The sequence below is a fragment of the Osmerus mordax genome, chromosome 20, assembly GCF_038355195.1.
Source record: "Osmerus mordax isolate fOsmMor3 chromosome 20, fOsmMor3.pri, whole genome shotgun sequence".
NCBI lineage: Eukaryota > Metazoa > Chordata > Actinopteri > Osmeriformes > Osmeridae > Osmerus > Osmerus mordax.
In genome coordinates this window covers 10,267,967-10,295,540 of record NC_090069.1, presented here as the reverse complement: position 1 = coordinate 10,295,540, position 27,574 = coordinate 10,267,967, and the positions used below count along the sequence as shown (strand labels likewise).

The window sequence follows — 27,574 nt, the reverse complement described above, 5'->3', positions numbered from 1 at the left end:
TATATTTCAGTTTGAATAGATTTTGAAATCACACAGGACCCAAAATGTATATTAAAACTGTTTAGTGAGTATTGTGAATGGATGGAGTGTTATTCACAAATTTTGATTAAATTCAAATTCAAATGTTTGTGTGTGGTAGTCTACTGTATGTGTACATGGGCATGTGTGCTTAACAGTGTAAGCCATGACACCTACTCATAGAACCCAGTAGCCTTCTGTAGTGTGTCTCTGACATCTGGAAGCAGATCCCCAGGCTCCTGGATGCAGCCCCAGAGCTGCTGCTTTCCCTTTGCATGAAACACATTACCTATGTTATACAGGGCCCTCGTCTCCCCAACCTGTTAAAAAAGAAAGAGAACAAGAGAAGGGAGAGAGAAACCACATAATGACAAATGCAACAAAATGTCAGAGAAGAAGTGGAAAATTAAAGTGGATGTGTGTGTTACCTTATCCCCTTGCTCTTGAGAGATGTCCAGGTGTCTTTTACAGCACACTGCTGCTTCATCGAAACGGCCTAACACCTTTAGGGTGTTTCCAAGGTTACCGCTGGCTTTTCCCTCTCCTATTCTGTCTCCTATTGTCCTGTAATTTAAATAACAAATCATTGAGCTCACTTTATATTAAGTTATCTTTAATTATATAAATAAGTAGCAATAATGCAGCCATGCTATTTGTTGTGTTATCTTACCTAGAAAAACTCAAGGCCAAACTGATGCCAAAAATGTCTACTTTATGGAAAATTATTAAAACCTTGTGGACCTCAACCAGTGACTATTACACCTTCCTGGGCTTGAACTGGGTGGGCAAAATAACAAACACCTACGGCCATGCCCATGAAATCCACTTCAGCAACCTACACCACCAAAACGTGCATTGGCGCGGGTGGCCTGTATTTATCCCAGTTTGATAATATGCTGATGGTTAAACTGATAATATGCTGATGGTTAAACTGACTAACTTATGGTCAAGGACACATATTGAGTCATGCATTCTGTAAGGTACAGTAAGAAAAGCATATACTAATTAATTTATATACCAGCCAATGTATAGTGAGGGAAAACATTTCTTATCCCCTGCTATTTTTGTACGTTTGCCCTGACAAAGAAATGATAAGTCTATAATTTTAATGGTAGGTTTATTTGAACAGTGAGAGACAGAATAACAAACAAAAAGATCAAAATTGTTATAAATTGTTTTGCATTTTAATGAGTGAAATAAGTATTTGACCCTTTCTCAATCAGAAAGATTTCTGGCTCCCAGGTGTCTTTTATACAGGTACAGTCTTAGAGGGAGTGCTCCTAATGTCAGTTTGTCACCTGTACAAAAGACACCTGTCCACAGAAGCAGTCAATCAATCATATTCCAAATTCTCCACCATGGCCAAGACCAAGGATCTGTCCAAGGATGTCAGGGACAAGATTGTAGACCTACACAATGGGATACAAGACCATCGCCAAGCAGCTTGGTGAGAAGTTGACAACAGTTGGTGCGATAATTCGCAAATGGAAGAAACACAAAAGAACTGTCAATCTCCCTCGGTCTGGGGCTCCATGCAATATCTCACCTCGTGGATTTGTAATGATGATGACAACGGTGAGGAATCACCTACACAGGAAGATCTTGTCAATGATCTCAAGGCAGCTGGGACCATGGTCACCAAGAAAACAATTGGTAACACACTATGTCGTGAAGGACTAAAATCCTGCAGTGCCCGCAAGGTCCCCCTGCCCCAAAAATGTACAGGCCAGTCTTAAGTTTGTCAATGATCATCTGAGAACTGGGTGAAAGTGTTGTGGTCAGATGCGACCAAAATCGAGCTCTTTGGCATCAACTCAACTCGCCGTGTTTGGAGAGGAGGAATGCTGCCTATGACCCCAAGAACACCATCCCCACCCACAAACACAGAGGTGGAAACATTATGCTTTGGGGGTGTTTTTCTGATAAGGGGACAGGAAAATTTCACTGCATCTGAGGGACGATGGACGGGGCCATGTACCGTCAAAACTTGGGTGAGAACCTCCTTCCCTCACCAGGGCATTGAACATGGGTCGTGGATGGGTATTGCAGCATGACAATGACCCGAAACACACGGCCAAGGCAACAAAGGAGTTGAAGAAGCACATTAATGTCCTGGAGTGGCCTAGCCAATCTCCAGACCTTAATCCCATAGAAAATCTGTGGATGGAGCTGAAGGTTCGAGTTGCCAAACATCAGCCTCGACACCTTAATGAATTGAAGATCTGCAAAGAGGAGTGGGACAAAATCCCTCCTGAGATGTGTGGAAACCTGGTGGCAAACTACAAGAAACGTCTGACATCTGTGATTGCCAACAAGGGTTTTGCTACCAAGTACTAAGTCATGTTTTGCAGAGAGCTCAAATAGTAGTTTCACTCATTAAATGCAAATCAGTTTATAAAAATGTTGACATGCGTTTTTCTGGATTTTTTTGTTCTGTCAAATTTCTGCCAAATAAACCCACCATTAAAATTATAGACTGATCATTTCTTTTTCAGTGGGCAAATGTACAAAATCAGCAGGGGATCAAATCATTTTTTGTAGCTGCATATCTGGCTCCACCTGGATCTAGTCGCCAACCGGAAACCAGTCTCCATGACGGACGACAGCGAGTACCCGGTCCCTTTCCTCAGCCCCCGGCCTGTGATGCTGCACCGATCCCAGTCCCCAGCCCTGTGGCTACCTCTGCTTATACTGACATTTACCAACTGACCCAAGTTGAACAATGGATTTTAGTGTTTCAACACCCATTGACACTTCCCTGCTGTATGATTATGTTAAGCCTGTGTTCTGCACCTCTCTTTCACCAACCGTCTCTGGAGGGGGATCTCTCACTGAATTGCTCCTTCCAAGGTTTCTTAAATTTTTTCTCCTCTAGTGAGTCTTCCTTGAGGGTGCAGGTTGGTTGAGGGGCAGTTCTATGGGCGTATGGGAAGCCCTCTGTGACATTGCTTGTAAAAAGGGCTATACAAATAAATTTGTATTTGATTTGACCTGTCCCCACGCCAAAACACAGGTCTGACCAGAGTTCCTGCTGGTTCTGTAATGTAACAGTGCCCCTCCATATCCTTGCCAGAGATTTAAATGCTCCCCTGCCAGCTTGAGAACTGCACACCTCACAGCAGGAGACTAGATTAGCCAGGCTAGTTATTGGTTCATCAAAGTAAACTAAGAAAATCTAACTTTTTTAATGTTATTAACCCAAAACAGTTGATGGTACATTTAAGGTGAGTTTTATTCAATGAATAACATGTATGCATCATATTAAATTTAATATACAATTAAATGCTTTCATGTAAAATTAGGAAAATTTCCTTTTATCCAACTGTATAAACTAGCATAGTTAATGGTATTCCCATGTCCTCACATTGCCAGTGTCAGGTCGTGCTTATGATACTCTAAGGCTTTGCCATACTCCTTGAGGTAGAAATAGGCATTGCCCAGCTGGCTGTAGATGGCACTGAGTGTCTTCAGGTCCTCCGTGCCAACCTGCACGGCCGCCTCGAAGAACGCTGTCCCACCTTTAAAGTCCCCGGTCTTACACAGCCTTTCACCTTCCAAAGCCAACTCCAGACATGAGGCTTCCATCCTAAACACACGCATACACACAAATATACAAACACACACACAAATATACAAACACACACACAAGGGAGAGAACCAATGGATACACATTACACCAACATGCAAAGCATAATGTCAACAACATCCCTGTGACATATCAGTAGTATCAGTATCAGAAATAATGTCACTAAGACAATGCACTCTTACTTTGGCAACAGAGTAAGGAAAACCATCACAATAACACTGGAAACATCTCCAGGATGTGACCGTGTGTTCCTACTTTTTCTAGCACAGAATGTTCAGTTTGATCATCTCCATATTCAGCTTTGGGGTTTTCAAATAAGTTTTTCTGTCATATCTGTTTTCACTCTCACACTATAATAGAAAAACTGAATACTTATCCGTTGAATTATAATGGCTATAATAGATATTATAGTAATAATATCTTTCTTTTAGAAGATGAAAGAAAGAAAGTGCATGCATAACTAGAGAGGATACCATTTCTGGGGAAATTGTGAGCTGTGTCTAGGGATGGGATGAGAACCGGTTCGTGTTTAGAACCGGTTCCCAGTGAATCGATTCCTTGGAATCTTTAACAAAAATCCTTAACGATTCTGTTAACGATTCTCTGTGCCGTTAAACAATTAAAATGCTAAGTTTAATAATGGATTAAAAATCGATATGCTCAGTTTAATAATGGGACACGCGAACGTCTGTCTGAATAAACTTTAAAAGTTCGCGCACGCATGCGCGAAGACAGACTGCAGCAAACATGGCAATTAGGAAGAAGCGTTCTAAAGTTTGGTTGTATTTCACACGACAAAATGACAACAACGCCACTTGTAACGCGTGTAAAAAGTCTATTTCGTCGAAGGGAGGAAATACTACAAATATGAAGAAGCATTTGAACACACAGCATGGAATGAAGTTACGTGTTCGATGCATGCAGCAGCGCAGCTAACGTTCGCGCTTCATCTCTAACTATCTAAGGTAGAGCTAAACTGCTCAAAAGTGATCACAACCACGTGTTACTGTGTGAAGCAATTTGCCTTTATTCTGTGTAGTCGATCTAGTTATCTTCTGTCCCGTCGTTTGAAGCATACATTTTAGCTCCGGCATTCGTCTCCCATTAATATTGATTTTATTGATCATTTCACGTTATCGGGGCGGCGTGTGTTATCAGCAAACGTTCGCGTGTGCCATTATAAAACTGAGCATATCGATTTTTAATCCATTATTAAACTTAGCATTTTAATTGTTTAACCTTTTAATAGTCCTGTTAAATGTGCCTGAAAACGCCTAAACAACATACCCAAAGTACATTGAAAGCTGTTGTTGAACCATTTGGAGTACATGCATGTAAATGGTCTCTTTTGAAAGGTGACACTGAAGTTATTTCCCGTTGTTAGGACCCCTGTAAGTCCTACTGGTGTTGAGTAATAGAAGCTTGAACACAAGGAAACTGAAAGTTTCTATCTCCGACTGGATTTTGTTTTGAAAACAGAGGCCTGAAGAGGCCTAGAGGTGGTAGGTATTAGCTCATTTCAGAGCCAGTCAAAGCCAGTTTGAGAAATTCATTTAGAACGAGTGTGTGTGTGTGGGGATGCAGGACGCACAGACCTATGGCTGTAGAGGGGAACATCGATAAGAGAATCAATAAGGATTCAAATCGATAAGCAGGAATTGATAAGGAGTCGGAATCGTTAAAATCTTATCAATATGCATCCCTAGTTGTGTCTGCGTCAGTTTCAGCCGGGGCCGTCTTATATATATTCTTTTTTTAACTATATCACCTACATATCACCGACATCTTACTAGAAAAATTGAAACATTATGGCATAAGAGGGGTAGCTTACTCTTGGATAAGTAATTACTTGAGAAAAGGCAACAATATGTCCAAATAGATAATAGCAAGTCACAATTGGTGCAGGTAACATATGAGGTTCCCCAAGGTTCGGTGCTGGGCCCATTGCTTTTTCTGTTGTATATTAATGATATATGTGAGGTTTCCAAAACATTAAAATGTATATTATTTGCAGATGATACAAACTTATTTTGTTCTGGTGACAATCTGAAACAACTTTTGGATACAATGGAAAAAGAGATGGTAATACTAAAAAATGTGTTTTATTCGAATAAACTAACATTAAATATAAGTAAAACTAAATTCATTGTATTGGGTAATTGTGCATCGAATACAATAGGTAAATTCATGATTAATGAAGTTGAAGTAGGGAGGGTGTCAGCTATTACATTTCTTGGAGTAATTATAGATAATAACTTAAATTGGAAGCCCCATATATCTTATACTAAGAACAAGATTTCCAAATCAACTGCAATATTATACAAGGTTAAAGATTTCTTAAATGAAAAGTCATTATACACTCTGTATTGTTCCCTTGTGCTACCATACATTACTTATTGTGTGGAAGTATGGGGAAACACATATAAAGCAAACACCAATCCAATTTTTATGCTTCAAAAGAAAGCCATACAAATAGTAAAGAAAACCACCTATAGGGAGCCAACAAACTCCCTTTTTATTGAATTAAAGGCTCTAAAATTTAAAGAATTAGTAGAACTAAAAACATTACAAATCATGTACAAAGCAAAAAAACATCAGTTGCCAGAAAGTATCCAAGGGTTGTTCACAGAAAGAGAATGCCAACATGACATAAGGGGATCTTGTATATTCAAAAAGAACAAAGTTAGGACTAATGCTAAATACCATTGTATTTCCGTTAAAGGTGTACATTTATGGAACAGCTGTCATGCGGAACTAAAAATATGTGGGACCTTTAGTAAGTTAAAGAAACTATTTAAAAATAATGCAATGAAATTATATGAAACAATTTATGGAGTGATAGATGAACAAGCTGCTTTTGTTGTATTTGGACTGTGCAACTCTATTGCATAAGAAATATTGTTTTTTTGTATTCTGTTCAGATCTGATTGTCAACATAATGATGTAAGACAATAATTATTTCTATTGATTGTTAAGATATGAGATGTTTTCATAAAGGGTAGGCATTATAAGCATGAGCTTCAGCCTACACCTGTTTCAGACTGATGTAAATATGCTTTTGTTTGTTAGCTCAACTGTATGAAACTAAGTTGTTTGTCTGAAATAAACCAAACTATTAAGAAATTTCATGGGTGTACTTGAATTTTACAATTGATGTTTCTTGATGATTGTATTTTTATTTTAAATAAGTAGGCCTATGCTACTTATTATTTATGAAGTTTGCATAGATTAAAAAGCAAACAACATACATTTGTGACACGCTCTGGTGAAAAGCAGCGGTTGTCGGCTAACTATTTTCTCCCTTTTTCACAGATTGTGAAAGTGCAGATTGTAAGCTTTGAAATGATGTGTCATACATTGAAATCTTAAAATAGTAGAAGAAGATTCACGTATCTGAATGTTGATAAACCAGGAAATTTCTAGCCCAGATATATGGCTTCAAAGATTTTAGACCTTATCACGCCTTAACGCTGCGTTCACACTGCAGCGTTTTTTAACGCTCTGCATCGCTCGCCTTCCCACAGTACACCACGCTCAGGGGCGTGTTAGACAAGTTAATACAGAGTTGTAGTTCTCTAAGGTCACTCTTGTAGTCATGGCCAAGCGTGCAGATTTGGGTTCAAGTACTCACAATATCCATCAAAATACCACTTTTACACAACATTTATGTAAGTGCAAGATTTTACTAGTGCAAGATTACAGTAGAATACATGTTACGCCACTGGTCACTCAACCAGTCGTTTGTAGGCTGGGCTAGCGAGCTAGCAGTGGCACAGATTAGTCACGTAATGTGACGAGACTGAATTTAAAAGTAGGCTATAAAAACACACTAGGAACAATGACGACATCGGCAACCATGCATTATTAGTTTAATGTAATCTTTAAATTCAGGCTTGTCACATTAGTAACTTTGTTCTGAACAGAACTGGGTGTGCAGACAGACACATACGAAAAGTTTCTCCTCCATCTTGAAATTGTGAAACCTAGAAATGTTTATCATGACCAACGGTTGCTACGTTACAAGAAACAAGAAACCAATCCGATTGGCCAACTGTAGCGTTTTCACGCTCCTCATTTACATAAAGTTGAGAAAATCCAACTTGCAACGCTCCGCTCTGCTCGCCTTCCCACAATGCCCTACGCGAGCGTCAACGCCTGGTTTCAAAATTTGAAAATGAATTGGAAGCCGACGCCGCGCACCGCCCGCTCCACTGCAGTGTGAACGCACTGTTAGAGAGGTGTGATTGTTTTGTGTTAAAACCTCCCCCCCCCCACACACACACAAAATAATTGTATACTGCTACACATGCCATATATCATTGGAAAAACTACGAGTCTTGTGATTCTATTGATGTAAGCCATTTCAAGATTGATTCGCAACTGCAAGTATAATTAACGTCTTTGTCCGACCACGAACTTGTCAACAACGTGACAGTAAACAGCGACTATTCACTTAACAAGGCTCAGAGTTGTCCAGTTATGCAAAACATCCCAACATAAATGGTCTGGTTACATTCCCAAAGGTCCAAACTATCTAACCAAGTAAAGTATTTTGTCAAAAACCGTGTATTACATCCATAAATAGTCAGCTTTGCCGACTGAAGAAACAATTGGTTCACGTAAAATTGGTCATAACTCGGGTTCGCTTCTGAATATTTACAATATCTTGATGTCAAAATGGCCACTGCACTCTTATCCATTAACAGCTTCCATGCCATGTCCAAAGCCTTCTAAAGCCAACCAGGTGGCTCCCAAAATCTTCCCCCCACTCATTGTGTTCAGGTTTCTATTACTCAAAACCAGTAGGAATTACAGGGATCCTGACACATGGATACTGACTTCAGGGGAAGGAACGTCAGAGTGTCACCTTTCAAAAGAGACCTCAACCATGCATGTACTCCAAATAGTTCAAGAACAGCTTTCAATTTAATTTGGGTATGCCTTGTTGTTTGGCGTTTTAGCCAAATTTGACAGTTAATCATTAGAAGCGTTGAGCGCCGGTTATTTCACCGCAATATTCGCACTTGATCAAATTCCAGGATCCTGCTTTCTAGACTTATCCTACATGTGTGTTTTAACACCCAGTATTTTTGTACTGACTACATTGCACTGTAGCTACCTGGCCTGATTATGGTTTAAGTTATGTGTTAACTTGTTGGTGCAAATTTCATCTTCCGAAAACAGCATGAAAGATTTATTCACGGTTTACCAGGTCAAACAAAGAGAAATTCATCCTGTGCACAATGCAATGCCCGAGATTAGCCTATTCATTCTTTTTAGTCCGTGGATGTAGGCTAAAACGAACGTATGACAAATGTACACCAAACACACAGAAGGCATGCTTGAAAGTTGACACAACTACTTGTGAAATATTATATTTAAGGGTAGGCTACTTGACTCAAGACCAAATCTGCCGATTCACTACTGGATGAGGAGGGGGGATAGAATCTTTGTACAGACAAACACGAAGCCTGTTATGAACCTACATATGAAACATTACAGCTAGTACCACCGTGCTAGCATAAGTAGCCTAGGGAAAAACCGGCAGCACCGTGATGCAAATCACATCACGCGCTCATAACTCAACTGGAAGCTCAGGTAAACAAGAACAAATTAAGTATTTAGTGATCCTAAACGTGTTGTTTATTATTGTAGTACCGTATGTTACAGAAAATAAACCGCATCGTGTATAAACCACACCCCCCCAGAATGAGGACTAGTCTGAAATTGAAGTATTAACCGTACTGGAATATAAGACGCACTTTGAAAGCATACAACTATAACGTTGCGCCGGCAAAGGTTGAGCAGACCAATGCTCACGATTGATTACTTTCCCGTACACACTATCACTGCGGACAGCTTGGATAGCCACCTAACTAGACAACACTCTCAATCAGGGTGAACACTCAAATTATCTAAACTATAGACCATAGCATTACACATATCAAAACAGAACGAACACAACAATAGAACTCCAAACAATGCTTATCTGACTAAGCTAAAGCCCTTAATATACTATTTGCCTTAACTTTTCAGCTTGCCACAGGGCATTCTGGGTACCAAGAGCATTGTCGCTTCTATACCAAGCAATGCACGAGTATACGCAATCTTACAGCATTGTGTAACACACTTCGGTTGTGGATAGTATGTCCAGAAATAAAGCCAAGTCACTCATTTAGTGGCAAAATCCGTTGTTATGTCTACAAAATTATTTTTGATATAGTAGAAGTTTAGCTAGCTTGCAAATCCTGAGGATAGCCTACTGTAACAAACCTTACTGTGACAACGGCGTTTTGTCCCTCGGGAGTTGCCGTAGGCTTGATGCTGAAAGCATTACGTGAAATCAGTGAGGGCTGTTCGAATGGCGATGTCAAAAAGAGCAGTGGTAAAATATAAGTTATGAAAAGAGACCGCGTCCGTGTCTTATTGTCCACACAATCATATACAATTATATCTAAAACAAACTTACAAAGAGCTTGGTTACACTACCAAAGTTGAATTAGTATAACATTTCACTGGGCCTTGCAGTTTGATTAACTGAAATTATTATGAAATGTTATGTTCTACAAGCCATTTGCCTACTTTAGCAAGTTACTGTATTTCCAAGCCCTGATAGTGTAACTGAGACAACACAGTAAATAATTCCTCTTTCAAGTAATAAGCCCCCGTTCAAGTGTTGAGCATTAAGTTAGATGCACGGTCTGTAGAGATCTTGAGACAGTGAAGAAGCTTTTTTGTTCTAAAACCGGACTATAAACCGCTTCGAAATATAAACAAGAACACTGTAAAATCTGAGTACAAGCCGGGGTTTATTTACCGTAAAATACGGTAGTTGGTGTTGAAGTGGCTGCACTTGAAATATTATCAGAAATGTCTTCATCTTCCACGGACGCATTCTTTGATTGGAAAAACTGTGTTAATTTAGGTAATTTCTCCATTAACTTCTCCTCCCTTTTCTTATTTCTTTTTTCTCTGCCACTTTGAAATCAATTCATGTTTCCGCGATCATACACACTCCACCACACGACAAATTCTCCTGAGAGAAACGTCATGACCTGAATCATGTTCCATGATGGATTTAAGATAACATTTTGCTATAAAGAATATAAATCAAGATTTGGAGTTAGCGAGGTAACTTCAGGTTCAACCCAGGGTTTTCTGTACTACGACTGTGGATCACTTGTTACCGGGGTAGATCGCCATGGTAACACATGCTGAACGGCTAACCTGGTCGGGAGCAGGTTAAGTTGGAGATCAGAGATCAACCGGTATAAAAGCCCCGCCCACTAACTCATTCTTGAGGATAATGCAGTCACCGTTCATAGAAGATCCTGTGGAGCTTGGTGCGCGGATAGTGAGAGGTGCGCTAAGAAGAGCCAGAACATTTAGAGACCGACAAAACCCTTTCGCATTCCCTCATGAGTATCTTTATGAAAGATATAGATTCTCAGCAGAGGGAATTACGTATCTTTGCCAGCTTCTTGAGCCGTATGTTGCTAATGCGACACATCGAAGCCGTGCGCTCACAGTCCCACTACATATAGCGTTTCGTTATTTCGCTGCCTACTTTTATAGTGTGGGTGATGCGGAGAACCTGAGCAAGAACACGGTCTGCCGCGCAATTTGCAAAGGATTTTCTTCAATGGCTGTTGCCACCATATTCTGATTAATGGAGTGATGAAAAAGAGATATCAAAAGTGCCCTTTGTAAAAACTTTGGACTCTAATATATTGACAAAATGAAAGAAGGATTTTCATTCTGTCTTCATGCAATGTTCTGATTTACGTTCTGGAAATGTATGCAAATTATATCATATTTTACATCTTAATGCATCATTTGCTCATTTAAACATACATTTTACAGGAAACTAGTAATGAAAACAATATTTGACCTAATATTAGTTATCAACTGGGGAGGTTTCATGTTGATATGTTATCCCTGGGGTGTCTCCCCTTAACCCATTCTGTTGTCCAAGGGTTGCTTTGAGCCTTTTTCTAATAATTTCCATATCAGAAATGTGTGTTTCTTTCAACCAAACATTTCAAACCAAAAAGAACAATGTGTATGGTACCATACAATGCTCTTCACAAGTTAATGATCATTTCACTACTTTCATTGAATTTGGATGTTCATTTCTTTTGAAAGAAAGAAATGGTGAAAACACCCACAAAAGACTCAAAATGCACATCAAAAAAAGCCACAAAAAGGTATAAAAAGACCAAAACGTAGAACAAAGTTTAACAAATACATCCTTACGTGTTCTCCCTTCCCTAGGAACACAGAAAAGCCAGCCTTGTTTTTTTTTAATTAAAAGCCTCTTATACTCTATATCAAGCCTCTTATATTCTATATCGAGCCTCTTATACTCTATATCGAGCTCCAGGGTTCTTTTATACAGGGCCCTCACATTGTCTTCTCCAACCTGAAACAAAGAACATTGTCCCTTTGCAAGGCACACTTGTAGAAAGTTAAAGGTGTCCATTTGACTACTGTGTTTCAAGGTTCATTGCTTATAATTTGTGTCTTTGTCTTGGCCTTAAAGTGGAGGCCCTAGGCTCAGGGGGAGGAAGACGTTCCTCTTCCTGCTGAGTTTAACCCCATAGCAATTTAATCAATTGAGTCATATTTGAAATGAGCACTGTAAGGACTCATGTGTCTCATGTTCAGACCACCACCATTAGTAAGTCATTACAGACACTTCAATCACAGCCACACGTTCACACACTCTCACCATCTGTGTTGCAAGTGGTAAATAAAACTCAAAAGTGTACCCCCAAAATGCTCTCTGAGCAGACAGAAACAGTTTCCTGATCATCTAGGACCTCCACTTGAGAAAGTAAATGGCATATTTGATCAATATTCAGCAAACACATATGGCATACATACTGGCGTATGGCCATTAGTTTCAGTGTTACCTCTGTATGGCACAGTGGGACAACAGTGGGTGGTGGCAGCAACACCACTGTATTTCCTGTCACTGCAGAGAACAGTAATACATTTCACTCCTACAATATTCATAAATAATTGTTGAATGAACATGGTCACATAGATTACTTGAAACATACATATGCTTGGGTTTCCGAGCTGATGCCACCATCAGGGTCTGAAGAAATGCCCCCTTCCACTCCTTCCATCATGGGGCGACCCTGACAGCTGGAGAGGGCCAGCTCCTCAGCAGGAGTGAAGTCCTGTGGAGGAGGGCCCCCCAGTTTTATTTGCCTTATTTTTCTTCCTGTTGGCTGCAAGCAATTTAATTGTTCTATAGGCCCTTTGTAGCTATACCAATATCCTACAAAAGGGACTGACTCAGGCAATTCAGCTTTGTATTTGTTGGCCTTAAAATATGTGCAAGTATTGCCTACTGCTACTTACCATTTTGAATTATGGTTTAATATTATTTATTTTTTTGCTCCCACGATTGTTTGCCACTGCCAGGGTTGCAACTAAAATAATATAGCAACAAAAGTTTAACGTTATGGAATGCACACGCGTTGTGCCTGGGGCACAAGATATCAATAAGTCATGTAGCTTATGCATTTACAGCATCTGCTATTTTCTGCCAGCTTGGCAGCAGCGACTTTGTTGATTTTTGTCTGTATTATATGTCTGTATTCCTGATATGTTTGTATTACAATATTTCACGCAGGAGGAGTACACAAAGTTTGGAAGATTATTTTCGGCTCCTCCTGCGTGAAATATGCGACTCTTGTTTTGTCCTTGTTTGCGATTGGACATTATTATGGTAGTTTTTGACATAGTTACAATATCTATGTTTCTTTAAGTGGTAAAAAGTAAGTTCCTTTGTTATAGACAGACGAATGTAAGAAGCTGAGGCTCTGTGGTGTGGTTTACTCTGTAGAATGGACACTCAGATTGTCTTAAGGTATTTATGATACTTAACTAAGAGCCAGAGGGTCTTAGTTAGGTCTGGGGGTTGGGGGAGATTGTTATCTCAGTTGAGCGAGCTGACCTAACCTTTTGGCCAAGGAGATTGTGTCCTGTGTCCTGTTTGTGTATCATTAACCATCTCCTCATTTAGAGAGGGAGCTGGGACATCAAAGAACTGTGGGACACTTGATGTGGAGTCAAACTGTCACTGAGCAGTGCTGACCAATCACAGAGACCGCTATATTGATGGATTGACCATCAGAAGAACCATTTGTTCTAAGTTTATATAAGGCAGGGTTTTAGGGTTGTTCTTCACCACTCTCTCAGACGACCTGTAGGTTACATCTGCATGTCTTTCGCTATGACCGGTCCAGAGTACTCTGTTAATTCTTAAATTGAAACCGCCATCTTGACTATTCAGATCTACACAGTGCCACTTGAATTTCCACCACGTCAACATACAGTGCAAACACCGCCCCTTTATGTGAACGCGCACGTCTCTAGATTGGAAAGATCTGGGTTGAGTTAGAGAGTTGATAACCGCCGTCGTGATACCACTTATCGTGAAAGCGATTGTTACGCTTCGCATAGCCGGGTAACTGAAAGTGATCCAGAGCATGTTGATCTTGATTCGTAGTACAGGCCCCTGGTGGCCGAGGCCCTGGGCAACTTCCCGACTTGCCCAATGAGACGCACCGCCCCTTGCACTAAGGGACAAAAGAAAAAACCGCCCCTGGCACTAAGGGAAGAAAGAAAAAAACTAGCGCAGACATAATAAGAACTTGACTGATTCAGTGGGCGCGGGACGCTGATGATTTGCTAGTTAAGATGCAGACCCTGATCATCACCTGTCAGCTGCTGTCCTTTGCATATCCACCTCAGACATTCAGCCAGATTTCAATGCACTTGTTCAAGCCCACTGGATTTCTCTCACAGAACAAAATGAACTGAAAAAAGGTATTGCTTTTTGTATAAAGTTGATCAATTGCAGATCTTTAACATACTGCAAAACAACTTTTCAGTGTTTGTTAAGATTAACTAGTTAGTTTTTTCCAGAATGCCTTGCATGGCAACTGCCTTGTCACTAGATAAGTTGTATGTCCTCAAATGACTTCCATCTGGCTATCTGGAAAGCGACAGATCAACCTTTTGTGAGTACTGTATGTAGGAGCTTCTTCAAAATAGAAGCTCAAAATAGGATAGCTTGGATCACGATGATAGCATACAGCATTTGAAACAATGCACATGATCTTTACACAAAACATTTTTCATATAAAACACCTGTACACATATGATAAAAGGGCTCAATAGTACTTGCTGTGATATATTGTTTTTATTATTGTTGCTTGTTTTTTCCACAGGTACACTTGCACTTATAGCAGTTCATGTTGTTTAATTGTAACTTGTTTAACTACATGCTTTTATGGTTCTTCCCTTTGGAACTTACTTTGGTTGTTCACAATGTGTGCTTCATGTTTTGGCTACTCGCAATGTTTTGTGGCTATCTTGTTGTTATGATCAGTGACCTATGCACTTTGTAAAGCTCTCTCTTGGAAGTCGCTTTGGATAAAAGCGTCTGCTAAATGAATAAATGTAAATGTAATACATTTATAGCACTTCACAGCTGTGTTATTTACTTGACCAATTTTTTCTTTTTTTTAAGAACATGTTAACAAAACCTCACCTCAGAATATATTCAGAATATATCCCTCCCACAACTTCAGACAAAGTCTTAACTTGCATATTTCAGTGCCTTTCTTTTCAGAAAAACAATGTGTGCTAGGCTCACAGTATGTTTTGTTGTATTTTTTCTACCAGATTCTTGCTTTACCTATACCAGCTTCTGGTAAAATCACACATTCAGTGACCACTATACTTAAGTGGTTTCCAAGACCTAAGACAATCAGACATTCGTGGAAAGAAAAATAAACTGGATTTTTTAAACCGGACAATTTGGATCAAACTACTGACTCTCCTCTATAAATTATATAATGCGTGAGGATGACGTTAAAACTAGCAGCAGTCTTCATCTAATCTTAAAATGACAAAATGACTGATAAACAGCATACTTCTGTTTCATTACTTGAAAGAATTGCAGTATTGTGTAAATAGTCCAATTTTCATAGTACTGACAATTTGCACGTTACATTTTTGTAAGAAAAACTCTGCCAAATGAAAGAACAAGTTGATAAAGAATATTAGACACTGCACTTGTCAAACCCCTACCAGTACCTTTGTTTCTGCTTGGTGAGAGTTTTCTCCACGTAGTCCCCAAGCTCCAACTGTAGGGGCTTTAGTGCAGCCTGGGGTCGAGGTCCGTGGTGGACCAGCCGGCACACAGCTCGCTCAGCCCCCGTCAGAGGATATGACTTAGATGCCATCTGAGCGAAGCTCAACAAAGGACAAACCCCTTGATTTTGACAATGTCAACTCCAGACAATGGTGGTAGGAATAGTATGTTGAAGTCCCATAAGCTCTTTGCTTATGTTAAACATTATTACGAACGTCTGTAGAAGATTTGTAGAACATTGGTCAGTGTCCAAGTCAATGCATCTACAGCAGTCTCAATTGTCAGATGCATCTGATTGCGAAACAGTTTGAAACAATCTGTTCAAGCCAACAGTAGCTCCCTAGATTTAAATGATTAAATCCTTGAGGATCTGAAACAATGACTGCAATTATCAAGAATCTGATAGATAGTAAGGCCTCTGGTCCTGGCCTTTTTTTCAAGTCTCCTAACAACTTGGAGGACAGGTACATGGAGTGCTGTGATTAAGCAGGTACAAATCTTCTTTTCTCCATCTATCTAGTGGGTAGAAGGATCACACCCAGGATGTGATGCTGGGTGAAGTAGCGGGTATGCGGATGATGACAGATTGGCATCATCATCTCACAGCAGGATCAGCGTCCTGGTGAGCGTGTACAGTCAGAGAAAGGGAGGATCCCAAGCCAATGCTTAATCCAATGACTTGAAGGGCACATCCTGGCCTAATTCATCTATCTGCTAACACCAGCAGAACCTAAATTAGCTCTTTCATCATGCATGAGTGCAGCGGAGGTAGGTAGGTGAACCAAACAAACCAGCATTGCAGTAAAAAAAAGTGAAACATAAGATAAATGGAGAAACAAATTTCCCCGTTTCTGTTGACGGTTTCAGTGAAGAACTGCATCAATAGTATTGTGAACAATCCAAGTGGGATTACAAAGAACATCCAATCAAAGATAAAATAAGATTTAGCATATTTTTTGTAAGAGATCTCCCATGTTCATACACTACCTAATGATAATAGTTTTTTAATTAAAATATTTGTAATCAATCTTTTATTGGAATTTAGAGTTATGATATAGTTTTGTGGATATAAACTCAGTTTTCACAGGAGAGAATTTAAGGGGAACATTTTCATATTGCATTACAGTAGTCCAAAGCGATATAACAGACCAACAAACAAAGACTACCTCTGGGTCAGTACAAACAGTGTAAAGTAAATAAATGAGAAAAAATAAACATGATAGTAGAAAGTCTAGATCATAGAAAGTCTCTATGCTTATCCTGTTAGATCTCAGTGCAGCATTTGATACCATTGATCACGACATCCTAATCAATAGACTGGAAAAGCTTATTGGGTTCACGGATAGTGTATTGAACTGGATGAAATCATATATCACAGGAAGGAAGTTTTATGTTAGTTTAGGTGACCATAGGTCCAAGAAACATGAGAACTGCTACGGGGTTGCTCAAGGAAGCTGCTTAGGTCCATTACTTTTTTGTCTTTATATGTTACCACTCGGCGACATAATCAGAGAACATAACATAGATTTCCATAGCTATGCGGATGACACACAACTATATATATCCACTGAACCCAACGATGCAACGGCCATCAATTCCATTACCAACTGCCTGTTGGCAATAAACAAATGGATGAATGATAACTTTCTTAAATTAAATGAAGACAAAACCGAAGTCCTACTATGTGGCCCCAAATCCAAAAGAGAGATGCTTATTAAGAATCTTGGAGGCTTAACCCCCTGTCTTAAACCAGAGGTGACGAGTCTCTGTGTAATCCTGGACTCAGATTTGAATTTCAACTCTCACATTAATAAAGTGACCAAACCAGCTTTCTTTCACCTGAGGAATACAGCAAAGGTACGACCATTCATAAACCAAAATGATGCAGAGAAGTTAATTCATGCTTTTATATCCAGCCGGCTGGACTACTGTAACGCACTTTTCACTGGTCTTCCCAAGAAAACCACTGAAAGACTACAGCTCATTCAAAATTCTGCAGCTAGATTATTAACCAAAACTAAGAGAGAACACATTAGTCCTGTCCTAGCTACTTTACACTGGCTCCCTGTTACCTTCAGAATTGACTTTAAGGTCCTTTTCCTCACATACAAAGCTGTACACGGACAAGGACCTAGCTACATTGCTAACTCCTTTATAAACTACACACCAGCTAGAACACTGCGATCATCAAATGCAGGCCTATTAGAGGTCACCAGAAGCAGTCATAAGAAGATTGGTGATTCGGCCTTTGTCAATTACTTTTAGCCATGATTGTGTTTAAAAATTCTTCATGTTTAATATTATAGTTTGCTCATCTTGTATAAAATGTGCGGCTCTGGAAGACTTGTCAATGTTTGCGATTGGCCATATGAAGCAAACACTAACCATTTTATGTGAACACGTTGATAGCCTGATTAGGAAAACCTGGGGTGACAAATTGAGAACCACCGTTGTAACACCGCCTACACAGGATTGCACTAGTTAATAGGTGTGTTCAACTTCATGCAGCGCTTGAAGCAGTGAATTCTGGTTAGACTTTTTGTCCGACTTGAGACGGTGCCGAGGCTAGGTCACTTTGAACTATCCATCAAAGTACCGTGAGATCTATTCGAGAACTGCCGGCTGTGTAGCCGAGCGCATTTTCTCAAGAGCAACTGCACGGGTTCTAATGACGACACAGCTATTTCATGATTGGCCAGACTCAAACACGATAATGTTGACGCGTGTTTTGTATTTATTCTTTCAGTTTCGCCAATGCTTAAATCCAGACCAAACGGTACAATTGAATTAAATATTTGCCTTTATTGACAGACTGCGATAGCCTACTATTGTTGAAGAAAGGGTTTTAGTCAGCCTCTTAACTAACGGAAGTTTAATTGAGTTCTGGTTTTATTATCAATCTGCAGATTGGAGAAAGAGTTTAACATAGCCCAATACATAAAATGACAAATTTTAGTGCACTGTTCATGCAAGTTCTAATGCGAAAATAATGAAATTCGCGACCATGCAGTTAATCAACGATAAAGTAAGCAAACAGCGCTTGATCGGCCATGACTGATGTCAACATAGAAAACCATGGAAGCTGGAATGTCCGACTTTATGGAGCTGTTTTTAACTCCTCCCCGACTGCAAGCGGCAACTCTTGCGGGTCGTTTCATGCAGCCGCAGTCGATGTCGAACACCCCTTTTGTTAGTATTATTAGGATTCCTCCGTAAGGAGTTACCGTTGGATTCCCTGGATCAAGATGAGTTCAACGCTTTCTATGGTGTAAATTTTCGGCTGTATAGATTTTCCTCCATTTTGAATTTTGAGGAAAAACCTTTTCAGTACTCCTCCTACAATTTTTGTCCAATCTTCCCCAAAATCGGCACAGATCATCTTCAGAACAATCTTCTAACAAATCATCAAATGATTTTTTATTTTCAAAACCGTTACAATCAATCAAAATCAGCAACTAAACTGGAAGTTGGCTAATATCTCAGCAACAGTTTGAGAAATCAACACCAAACTCGGAACCTCGACTCGGAACCCTCTTCTAGGAATGTCCCAAAAATGTGGTATCATGTGACCACTGGGAGGGGCCACACTAAGAAAAAATGCCTTTTGGCCAATAACTGTTGATTTGTTTGCCTTAATTAAGTGATTCCTTTGTCTCTTGATATCTTGGGAGATCCCATGTTTGACACGTTAACTTGTGATATCAGCCAAATTGATGCGGCCGCCATTTTTTATTAATAAAAAAATGTCCAGCCAATCGAAATTGGCAGCAAGACCCACCAAAAAAGAAGTTGGGTCATATCTCAGCAATCTTGGATGGATTCACACAAAACTTGCTATATGTACTCAAAACTAAAGTTTTGTGGTATTTTGATTTGCTTGGCAGCAAATACTAACAAACCCTATTGTTTTTGTTAGTATTCTTATTATTTTTCCTCTATTCCAATAAATGGCTCAATAGCTCAAAAAGTCCTCAACCCGATTTTTTCAAATTTGGCCCAATGATACAACAGGTCACTCACTACTCCCAGACGGCTAGTGGCCCACGTACGCCCATAGGTGGCGCTATAAGCCACGCCCAAAGTCTACGTGATTTCCCCAGCGCCCCATTACTCCAAAATGCCTGTAAATTGGTAGACATGCCTTATTTCTCATGGGGAACATAAAAGCCTCAAGGACCCATATTGTCCGCTGTGATAGATTTTGCTGTACTGTCCTAATTTGGATCCAATCGACTTGAAATTTGTAACAGATGTGTAGAATACATGTCTTTATATAGGGTGACATGGAATAAAAAATGCAATACGAAATGGCTGAAAGGGGTGTATTTATGTTAATGTCCACATTGCCTCAATATCTTTGTGTCAATAAATCAAATATAATTTTGACTGATGGTTTTTCAAACCTAATAGGGTTCAAGATGACATCACTCTGAAGAATAATAAACAATTTCACCTTGGTATGTCAATATATGATTGAATTCAATTGAATTGCTCCACAGTGCGCTCTCCAAATTCTCAGACTCATCCTGCCCCTTGACAGTAGGGTGACCTACTGTCCTACTTTTCACTCCTTGTCCCACACGTCCAATATTGAAAATGCTGTGCGATACAACGCAAAGCGGGACAGGTGGTCACCCTACTTGACACACGTGCGAGCTTGGCAAGAAGCACACACATCCTTTCTGTAAATTGTGTGCTGACCAAGCCCCCACCCTTGGTTTTTATCTCCTGTTTCATTTCGCTTCCAATCGCAGCTCGCCGTTACGAATATAAATTATTTTTCGGCGGCCATTATTGTTTTCAACTGGAATCGCCTGATAGCCGTGTTGGAGACAGCCACGTTCGGTAAGTCATGTCACCTATTTTTACACATTTTAAGCTAAAATCAATGATTGGGTTTGTGAAAGTACACTACTCTTGAATTATGGTGAAGGTTTGAGCACTTTTAGACTTTTAAATCTTGAGTGACGGAAGTGACGGAAACCGAACTCGAAAAGTAGAGCTTTTTTCCTCTGTGTTTATAATTTGTGAATTCTTGACCAAGAAGGTCGAGGAGGGCAGCCTTTAGGAGATGTGGGAATTGTGCTTTTAGCCAGATAGTCCGATTATTTGTGTGATTTGTAAAAAAACTTGCAAGTGGAGTGAGACTGGGGGTACATTGTTTTGACGTTAGCCTCAGAGTCAGACTCGGCTCGCTCACTGGCAGTGTGTAAACAATTTTGTATTTCACTCAATTCTACTCCAAAAACGTCAGGGAGGACTGCTTTTTGTAGACAAGAGCCTGTTGAAGATAGCCAAGGCAAGTCTGTTTCATTCGTCATTTGCCTGAGAAAGAGACCTACGTTAGCCAGGCTAGTTTCACTCGGTCAGCCTATTTAAAGGTCTCTGACAGTCAGAATCACTGTTTACAGGCAAAGGCCAGAGCCTGGAATCGAACCAGTGTTTTGAGTGACGCATCGCATCTCCATCAGGTCAACACATTTTGATTCAAGTTCAAGTATTGCCACTGCAGTTCACAGTCAAAACTGAAGTCTGTATCAAGTGTAGATGGAAAAAGCTTCATTATCCACAACTGACATGGAACCTTTCTTCACTTGTACATGTCTCGAGGGTCATGCAGAGGCCTACTCAGCAGAGTACAACAGAGGATGCTGAGAGCAACAACAGAGGATGCTGAGTGTAACAGAGGATGCTGAGAGCAACACAGACCGCTTGCTGGACTGCCCCTCTCTAGCTGGACAGATTCTCTTCAGCCCTGACCCCAGCACAGCTTCATCCAGCTGGCCTACCCTGCCTGCCTGCAGGCCCTGCTTGTCCCTGCCTGCCAGCCCTCCAGAGACAGATAGTACAATACAAAATGGCTGAAAGGGGTGTATTTATGTAAATGTAAACATTGCCTCAATGTCTTGGTGTCAATAAATAAAATATAATTTTGACTGATGAGATATGACCCAACTTCTTTTTTGGCGGCTCTTGCTGCCAATTTTGATTGGCTGAACGTTTTTTTATTCATTCAAAATGGCGGGCGCATTAATTTGGCTGATATCACAAGTTAACATGTCAAAAAACAGTGTTGCGGTTAAAATGTGTCGATTGTGGGAGGCATGTTTTTGGGCTACTTCTAAACCTCATGCGGCCGCCACAGCATTTCTGCCTTGGCGTGACCTGTGCTGGGAGAGAGGTAAACAGCATGGATGGGGATAGTGTGTGGGCAGATGTGTCTTTTTATAGGGTGAAATGGAATAAGAAATGCAATACAAAATGGCTGAAAGAGCTGTATTTATCTAAATGTCCACATTACCTCAATATCTTTGTGTCAATAAATCAAATATAGTTTTGACTGATGGTTTTTCAAACCTAATTGGGTTCAAGATGACATCACTCTGACATACCATAAACAATTTCACCTTGGAATGACAAAAGATCATTGAATTACAGCTGTTTAAACTTTGTCCGAATCGAACAATGCGTGCCACAGGAGAAATGGCTTCCTTTTTTATACAGTAACTGACCACATATTCTCATCCTTGAGAGTAGCCAGGGTTTTTCCTGCACAGAGAAAATGTTGGCGCGCGCCAAAGCCGTTTTCCCGAGCGCCAATGACAAATCCCGAGCGCCAAAGGCAAAAAAAAAAGTCCGCGATGAAAAAAAAAAAAAGCTGTGTTCATCACGCGTGAAATGCATGTCAGCGAATATGTTCTCAATAGTATGTTTCAAGTAGGCTACAGTCGAACCCTCGTTCTGTTTTGATCAATAGTAATCGAGTTGATAAGTGTGTCTTCTTGTCTGATCAATACGCAACTGTGAGGTGCGCGAATGGACAGAGTGGCCACTAAACTGTCGTTCTGCTGCGAGGGCGAGCCCGACATGCACGAATACACCTGTACAAATGCAAATGAAATTTCCACTAAAAATGCTGACAAAAGTTTGATTTACAATTTCAAACGCAGCCTCCATTGGTATTCTTAACCTGGAATAATAATATATAGTGCAGTGTTTCCTCTATGGCAAAATTTCTGCCGCCACGGTATCAGAAATCAGGCTGTACAAAATTTTCAAATGAATGGGTCATTATCCAGCTCTGCAGAAGCCTGCTTATGACCATTCATTTGAATCAGGTGTGTTGGAGCAGGGAAACATCTAAAACATGCAGGACAGGGGAGCCCCGAGGACCAGGGTTGGGAACCACTGTTCTAGGCTATGTTTTGAAATATGTTTTTTTGCTTTAGAATTCAGATTAAAATTAAACTATTTAATTTCACTTCATCAGTTCTGCGCACTTTTCCAGATACAGCGTTCACTGCATGAGTAATTGCATTCCATGGATAGGTTTTATTTACTGCTTTGTATCCACAGCTGACGCTATTAAATATGATGTGTTGTTTGTCGCTAACTTCTTGCAGCTGTACCTCCACTTCAGAATTATTAAACTTTTTCTGTCTTTTGTCGAGGCCTCCACCGTCTTTACCACATCGTTTTGACATTTCTCTGAGTATGCACACGGCCCTGACATATCATGCCCTTTTATGGGAATTAACAGGGCGTTTACCTATGCTAAATAGGAGCAGCGGGGCACAAGCTTTCAATTTACGAAATATTGGGATTCATCATTCTAAGAACACACCTGCGAACAATTCTGCTGTTTAACAACACGTCATGAATCACACTTAGATTTCTCTTAGGAACTTTCTTAAAGGGGCGATTGATTGCAAAACCGATTTTACCTTGTCATCGTTGAAAAATGACACTTGGTGTGTAAAATAGACATACAGTGAACCTCGAAGTCCATTGAAACCTCTTTCCTATCAAAATTTCACTTTTTGAAAATGCAACTGGCAAACGCTAGCTTTTGAAACAGTGTAAGTTGTGACGTATCAACTTTGTCACGCCCCAACATTTACATTTACCCGCCCTCTGGTTTTCTGGTCCAGGAACATAAACGGAGGTCGCGTAGATATCCGACACTTTTTTAGCTAACTGCGCGCTGCTCGGTACTTCCACAGGAATTACAAATAAGAAAGTTCATAAGTTTTCAAGATATTGAAAATGGAGCGCCGTAAATGCAGTGTTCCAAGCTGTACCAGGAATCCTGACACTTTTCACTATCTTCCGAAAGAACAAGACACTAGACAGGCATGGCTGATGTTTATCTATGGGAATATCCCTATTAAGTACGATGCTAAAGTATTAATTTGCTCGGACCATGTCACCGAGGACACTTTCTAAAACCTGTGACAATGTAAAGCAGGATTTGCTATGAAGCTGTTGCTGAAAAGAGGTGCTGTTCCGACCTTAGGTTGATCACAACCGCAAGCTGTATGATGTTGTCGCTAACAGTTACTAGCAATGCTAACGTATCCTGCCTGTATCTAGCATCGGTAGAATGTGCGATGATTTAGTTTATTGGCAATGGGGCTAATGTTATTTATTGCTCCTGACTGTGTTTCATTCAAATAAATAACCTGTGTTGTCATGTAAATATACAATTCAAGATGCATGTTTGTCCAGATCTATTTTTCAGCAAGATAGCTATAGCTAACTGAAGCTGAGTTGAATCACGATAGTTTGTTTGCTAAGCTGTAGCTAGTGCTAACGTTACCCTTTCTCGAAGTGATCGAGAAAGTCTACATGGAACTTTCTATCTATTGCTCACAGCGTGTCTGGAGTCTCAAAACTAAGCTCTTACTGTAAATCTTCTTCTTCAATATTCTTGTCTTAATCTGCGTAGTGTTTACCTATATTTGAACAGTTATGCACCTTTTCTGTCTATCGATTGCTCACAACGTGTCAGGAGTCTCAAAACTTAGCTCTTACTGTAAATTTTCTTCCTCAATATTCTTGCAAAGGTTCATAACGAACCATTGTTGTGTTTACCCAATTTTACCCAATACAAAAACAAATACAAATAATTTTCTTTTAACCTTTGCAATGTGGGGGGTCTGAGACAGCCCAGCAGTTAAAAGAAAATGCTTCACTTTGTTTTTGTATGCGGTAAAGTTGTCGCAATACAACGGTGGGTCACAATGACTGATGGGTCAAAATGACCCGAAGATAACACAAGGGTTAAGGCCCCGTCAAACCATAACGTTCTGGTCAACGTTCTATGACGTTAGAGGAAACGTTGGTAATCGTCCATGGTCGCTGGTATAGCGCCAGAAGAGCGTTGTGTGGACGCTGGTGACGCTGGTAATCGTTGGTGATCGTCGGAGAACGCTGGTCCAAAAAGAAAGTTTTGAACATGCACAAAAGTTCTCATGGAGACCATCGTTCTTCAACGTTTAATTTTAAACGCTGAAGAACGTTTGTGGACGTTTGACTAACGTTGCATGCGTTTGGCTATCGTTAGTCATTCGTTACCCTAGCGTTACTTGGTTGTTATTCATCGTTTGCGAAAGCACACGTCGTTTTCATTGTTTGCTTTCGTCACACATCGTCTCAACCCAGTGACACGTCGTCACACGCTAATAGTTTTCAGGGGTGTCTTACTTGGTCGCTGTTACACGCTCCTCATGCGTCAGTCCCACGCTAGTCATGCGTTATAGTCACACATTAGTCACATGCCAGATGTGTCCACCTCGCCCTAGAACGCTCGAAATTGAACGATTAGAACTTTCAGAGAACGTTAACCAGAACGTTATGGTGTGACGGAGCCTTAAGTCAGGTTTTGGATAGACCTTGCTTTTAAAGCACAGCTGGGGTCATGCTTTTCACCATTTGATGTGTGTTCCAAGTAGCCCTACTTGGCTTTCCCCTCTGATTAAGTCAACTAAGACATTTTAATGTAGTTCATTGGGAGGTTTTCAAAATCTTATAATTGAATAAGTTGATCTGAAAAAATATTCAGATATCTGGCATTATACTATACTTTCAACATGAATCAAATTGTTTTATCTTCTGATGGATGCATCTGTAGATCACAATCACCAGTTTGATCCCTGTGTCTGCTAAAAGTATTTAGCTTTAAATGGTTGAATTTACACATCTAGCAAACGAATATCATTACCATTGACAGTAAATAATGAATCAGACTGCCAGTGAAAGAGACTGACTGAGGCAAAACAGTACTGTCCAACTGAGCTCACATTATCAATCAAAATACAATTTAAAACACACCCCATGCAAGAAATCCGAGATGCTTTCTTGATGCAGCATGCTCATATCTACAATACGCAACAATCCTGGAAATGTTTTGTGTTGTATAGAGTGAAATATTACATTGTAAAGAGACTGCTAGTAGGGGGTCATGTGACCGGGTATCTGCTTACGGAAAACGCCTTGCATATATCCACTCCAGGGCTCTACAGTGCGAGTATTTCACTCGCATTTGCGGCTAAAAATGTGCGAACTTAAAACTTAATTTATGAGCACAGTGCGCGAGTGTCGGGCTGTTGTCAATACACACACACCATTGATTTCAAATGGAAAGCAAGTGACGGGGTCACGACTGCACGATGTGAACATAGCATGATGACGCGCTTAACTTTATGCAAATGAGAGTGACGATTCGCAACCGATGGGCCAGAGCCATATAAAAAGAGAGTTACGACACTTTGATATCGCGACACGTGATCACTTGGTTCAAGTATCTCGCAAAAAAAACACTGATGGCCACCTGTTTGAATGGTTTTCGACGGGACAGACAGCATCACCATCTCGATTTACCGACATTTTTGGTATATTAACACATAATATCAATTGGCTACTGGTGTGTTGTATCATGTATATGTCTGATACTTGATTAACATTTTTGCATTACATTAACTTATAACACTAGGCAGCAATATTGTGAAGCAGAGCTGAAATGGCTATGCTAGCTACCATACTGTAGCTCACACCAGCAACTGCTCAATTTAAGACAAGAAAGGAGTTTGGTAAATAGAACAGAATATACAAGGCAACCAATTGCATTCAATAAAACATTTTATGATACAATATGTCCAGTGAGAGGGTCAAGTTTGTTTGTAGTGAGTGGACCTGAAATTCCTGCGGTGGTGTTGTAGTTTTTCTAACGTCAGTAGATGTTTGCTAGGCCAAAAAGAACTTTAATCTTGCGATAAAGAAATGTACGCCGTTAACCCCCCCCCCCCCCCCCCCCCCCGACTCGACCACCTTAACTAAGTAATTTTCTGTGGGAAACCCTGTACACCCATAAAAATTCTGCAAATGTTTGGATGTTTATATTTTATGTATTAGTTTAAATAATAGGTTTGGAGGTGAACATTTTTTTGGAAGAAAACTGCCCCAACTGCAACCACACCTCATGATTTCCCCAGAAATTGTACCCTCTCTAATTCTAGTTGCAATTGGTTAATACGAGGACTAAAAGGAGTCAGACTTAATGTATACTTTATTTAATCATATCTTAAAAAGCTGAGAATAACTTCCCAGTTTCTGACCATACTAGGATGGAAACCAATTCTAAAGTGAAGAAAGAGTATTCAGGCTAACAAGAAGATGCTAACTTAATATGGGCAAGAGTCTGCTCAATATTTACTTAAAGTATTCAATCTCCAAATGATCATTTGTGACACGGTCCAGTGACAAGGGGCTCTTGTCGGAATTCCGGAACTATTGTCCACTAGAAGTGAAAAGTTTTTTTTTCAAAATTTCTTACAGACTTTTTCATTTTCTTTCATTTTACAAAAATTTAAATGTTGAAGAAGCCACTCGATATAATAAACAACATGTTTAGGATCACTAAATACTCATTTGTTCTTGTTTACCTAAGCTTCCAGTTAAGTTGTTGGCGTGTAATGCGTGATATGATTGCATCACAGTGCAGCCTAGGCTAC

The 27,574-nt window shown here is 40.0% G+C and overlaps 1 protein-coding gene across 1 annotated transcript in view; it reads right to left on the bottom strand.

Annotated features, from left to right (window-relative positions):
- Positions 1–27,574, bottom strand: part of gpsm1b (G protein signaling modulator 1b) — a 140,194-nt gene that overhangs the window by 75,298 nt on the left and 37,322 nt on the right. The window contains exons 2-4 of the mRNA XM_067258117.1: positions 3,383–3,604; positions 447–582; positions 196–338 (exon numbers count right to left, since the gene is read on the bottom strand). Of these exons, the coding sequence (XP_067114218.1) occupies positions 196–338; positions 447–582; positions 3,383–3,604 (501 nt within the window). The remainder of the gene's footprint in view (positions 1–195; positions 339–446; positions 583–3,382; positions 3,605–27,574) is intronic.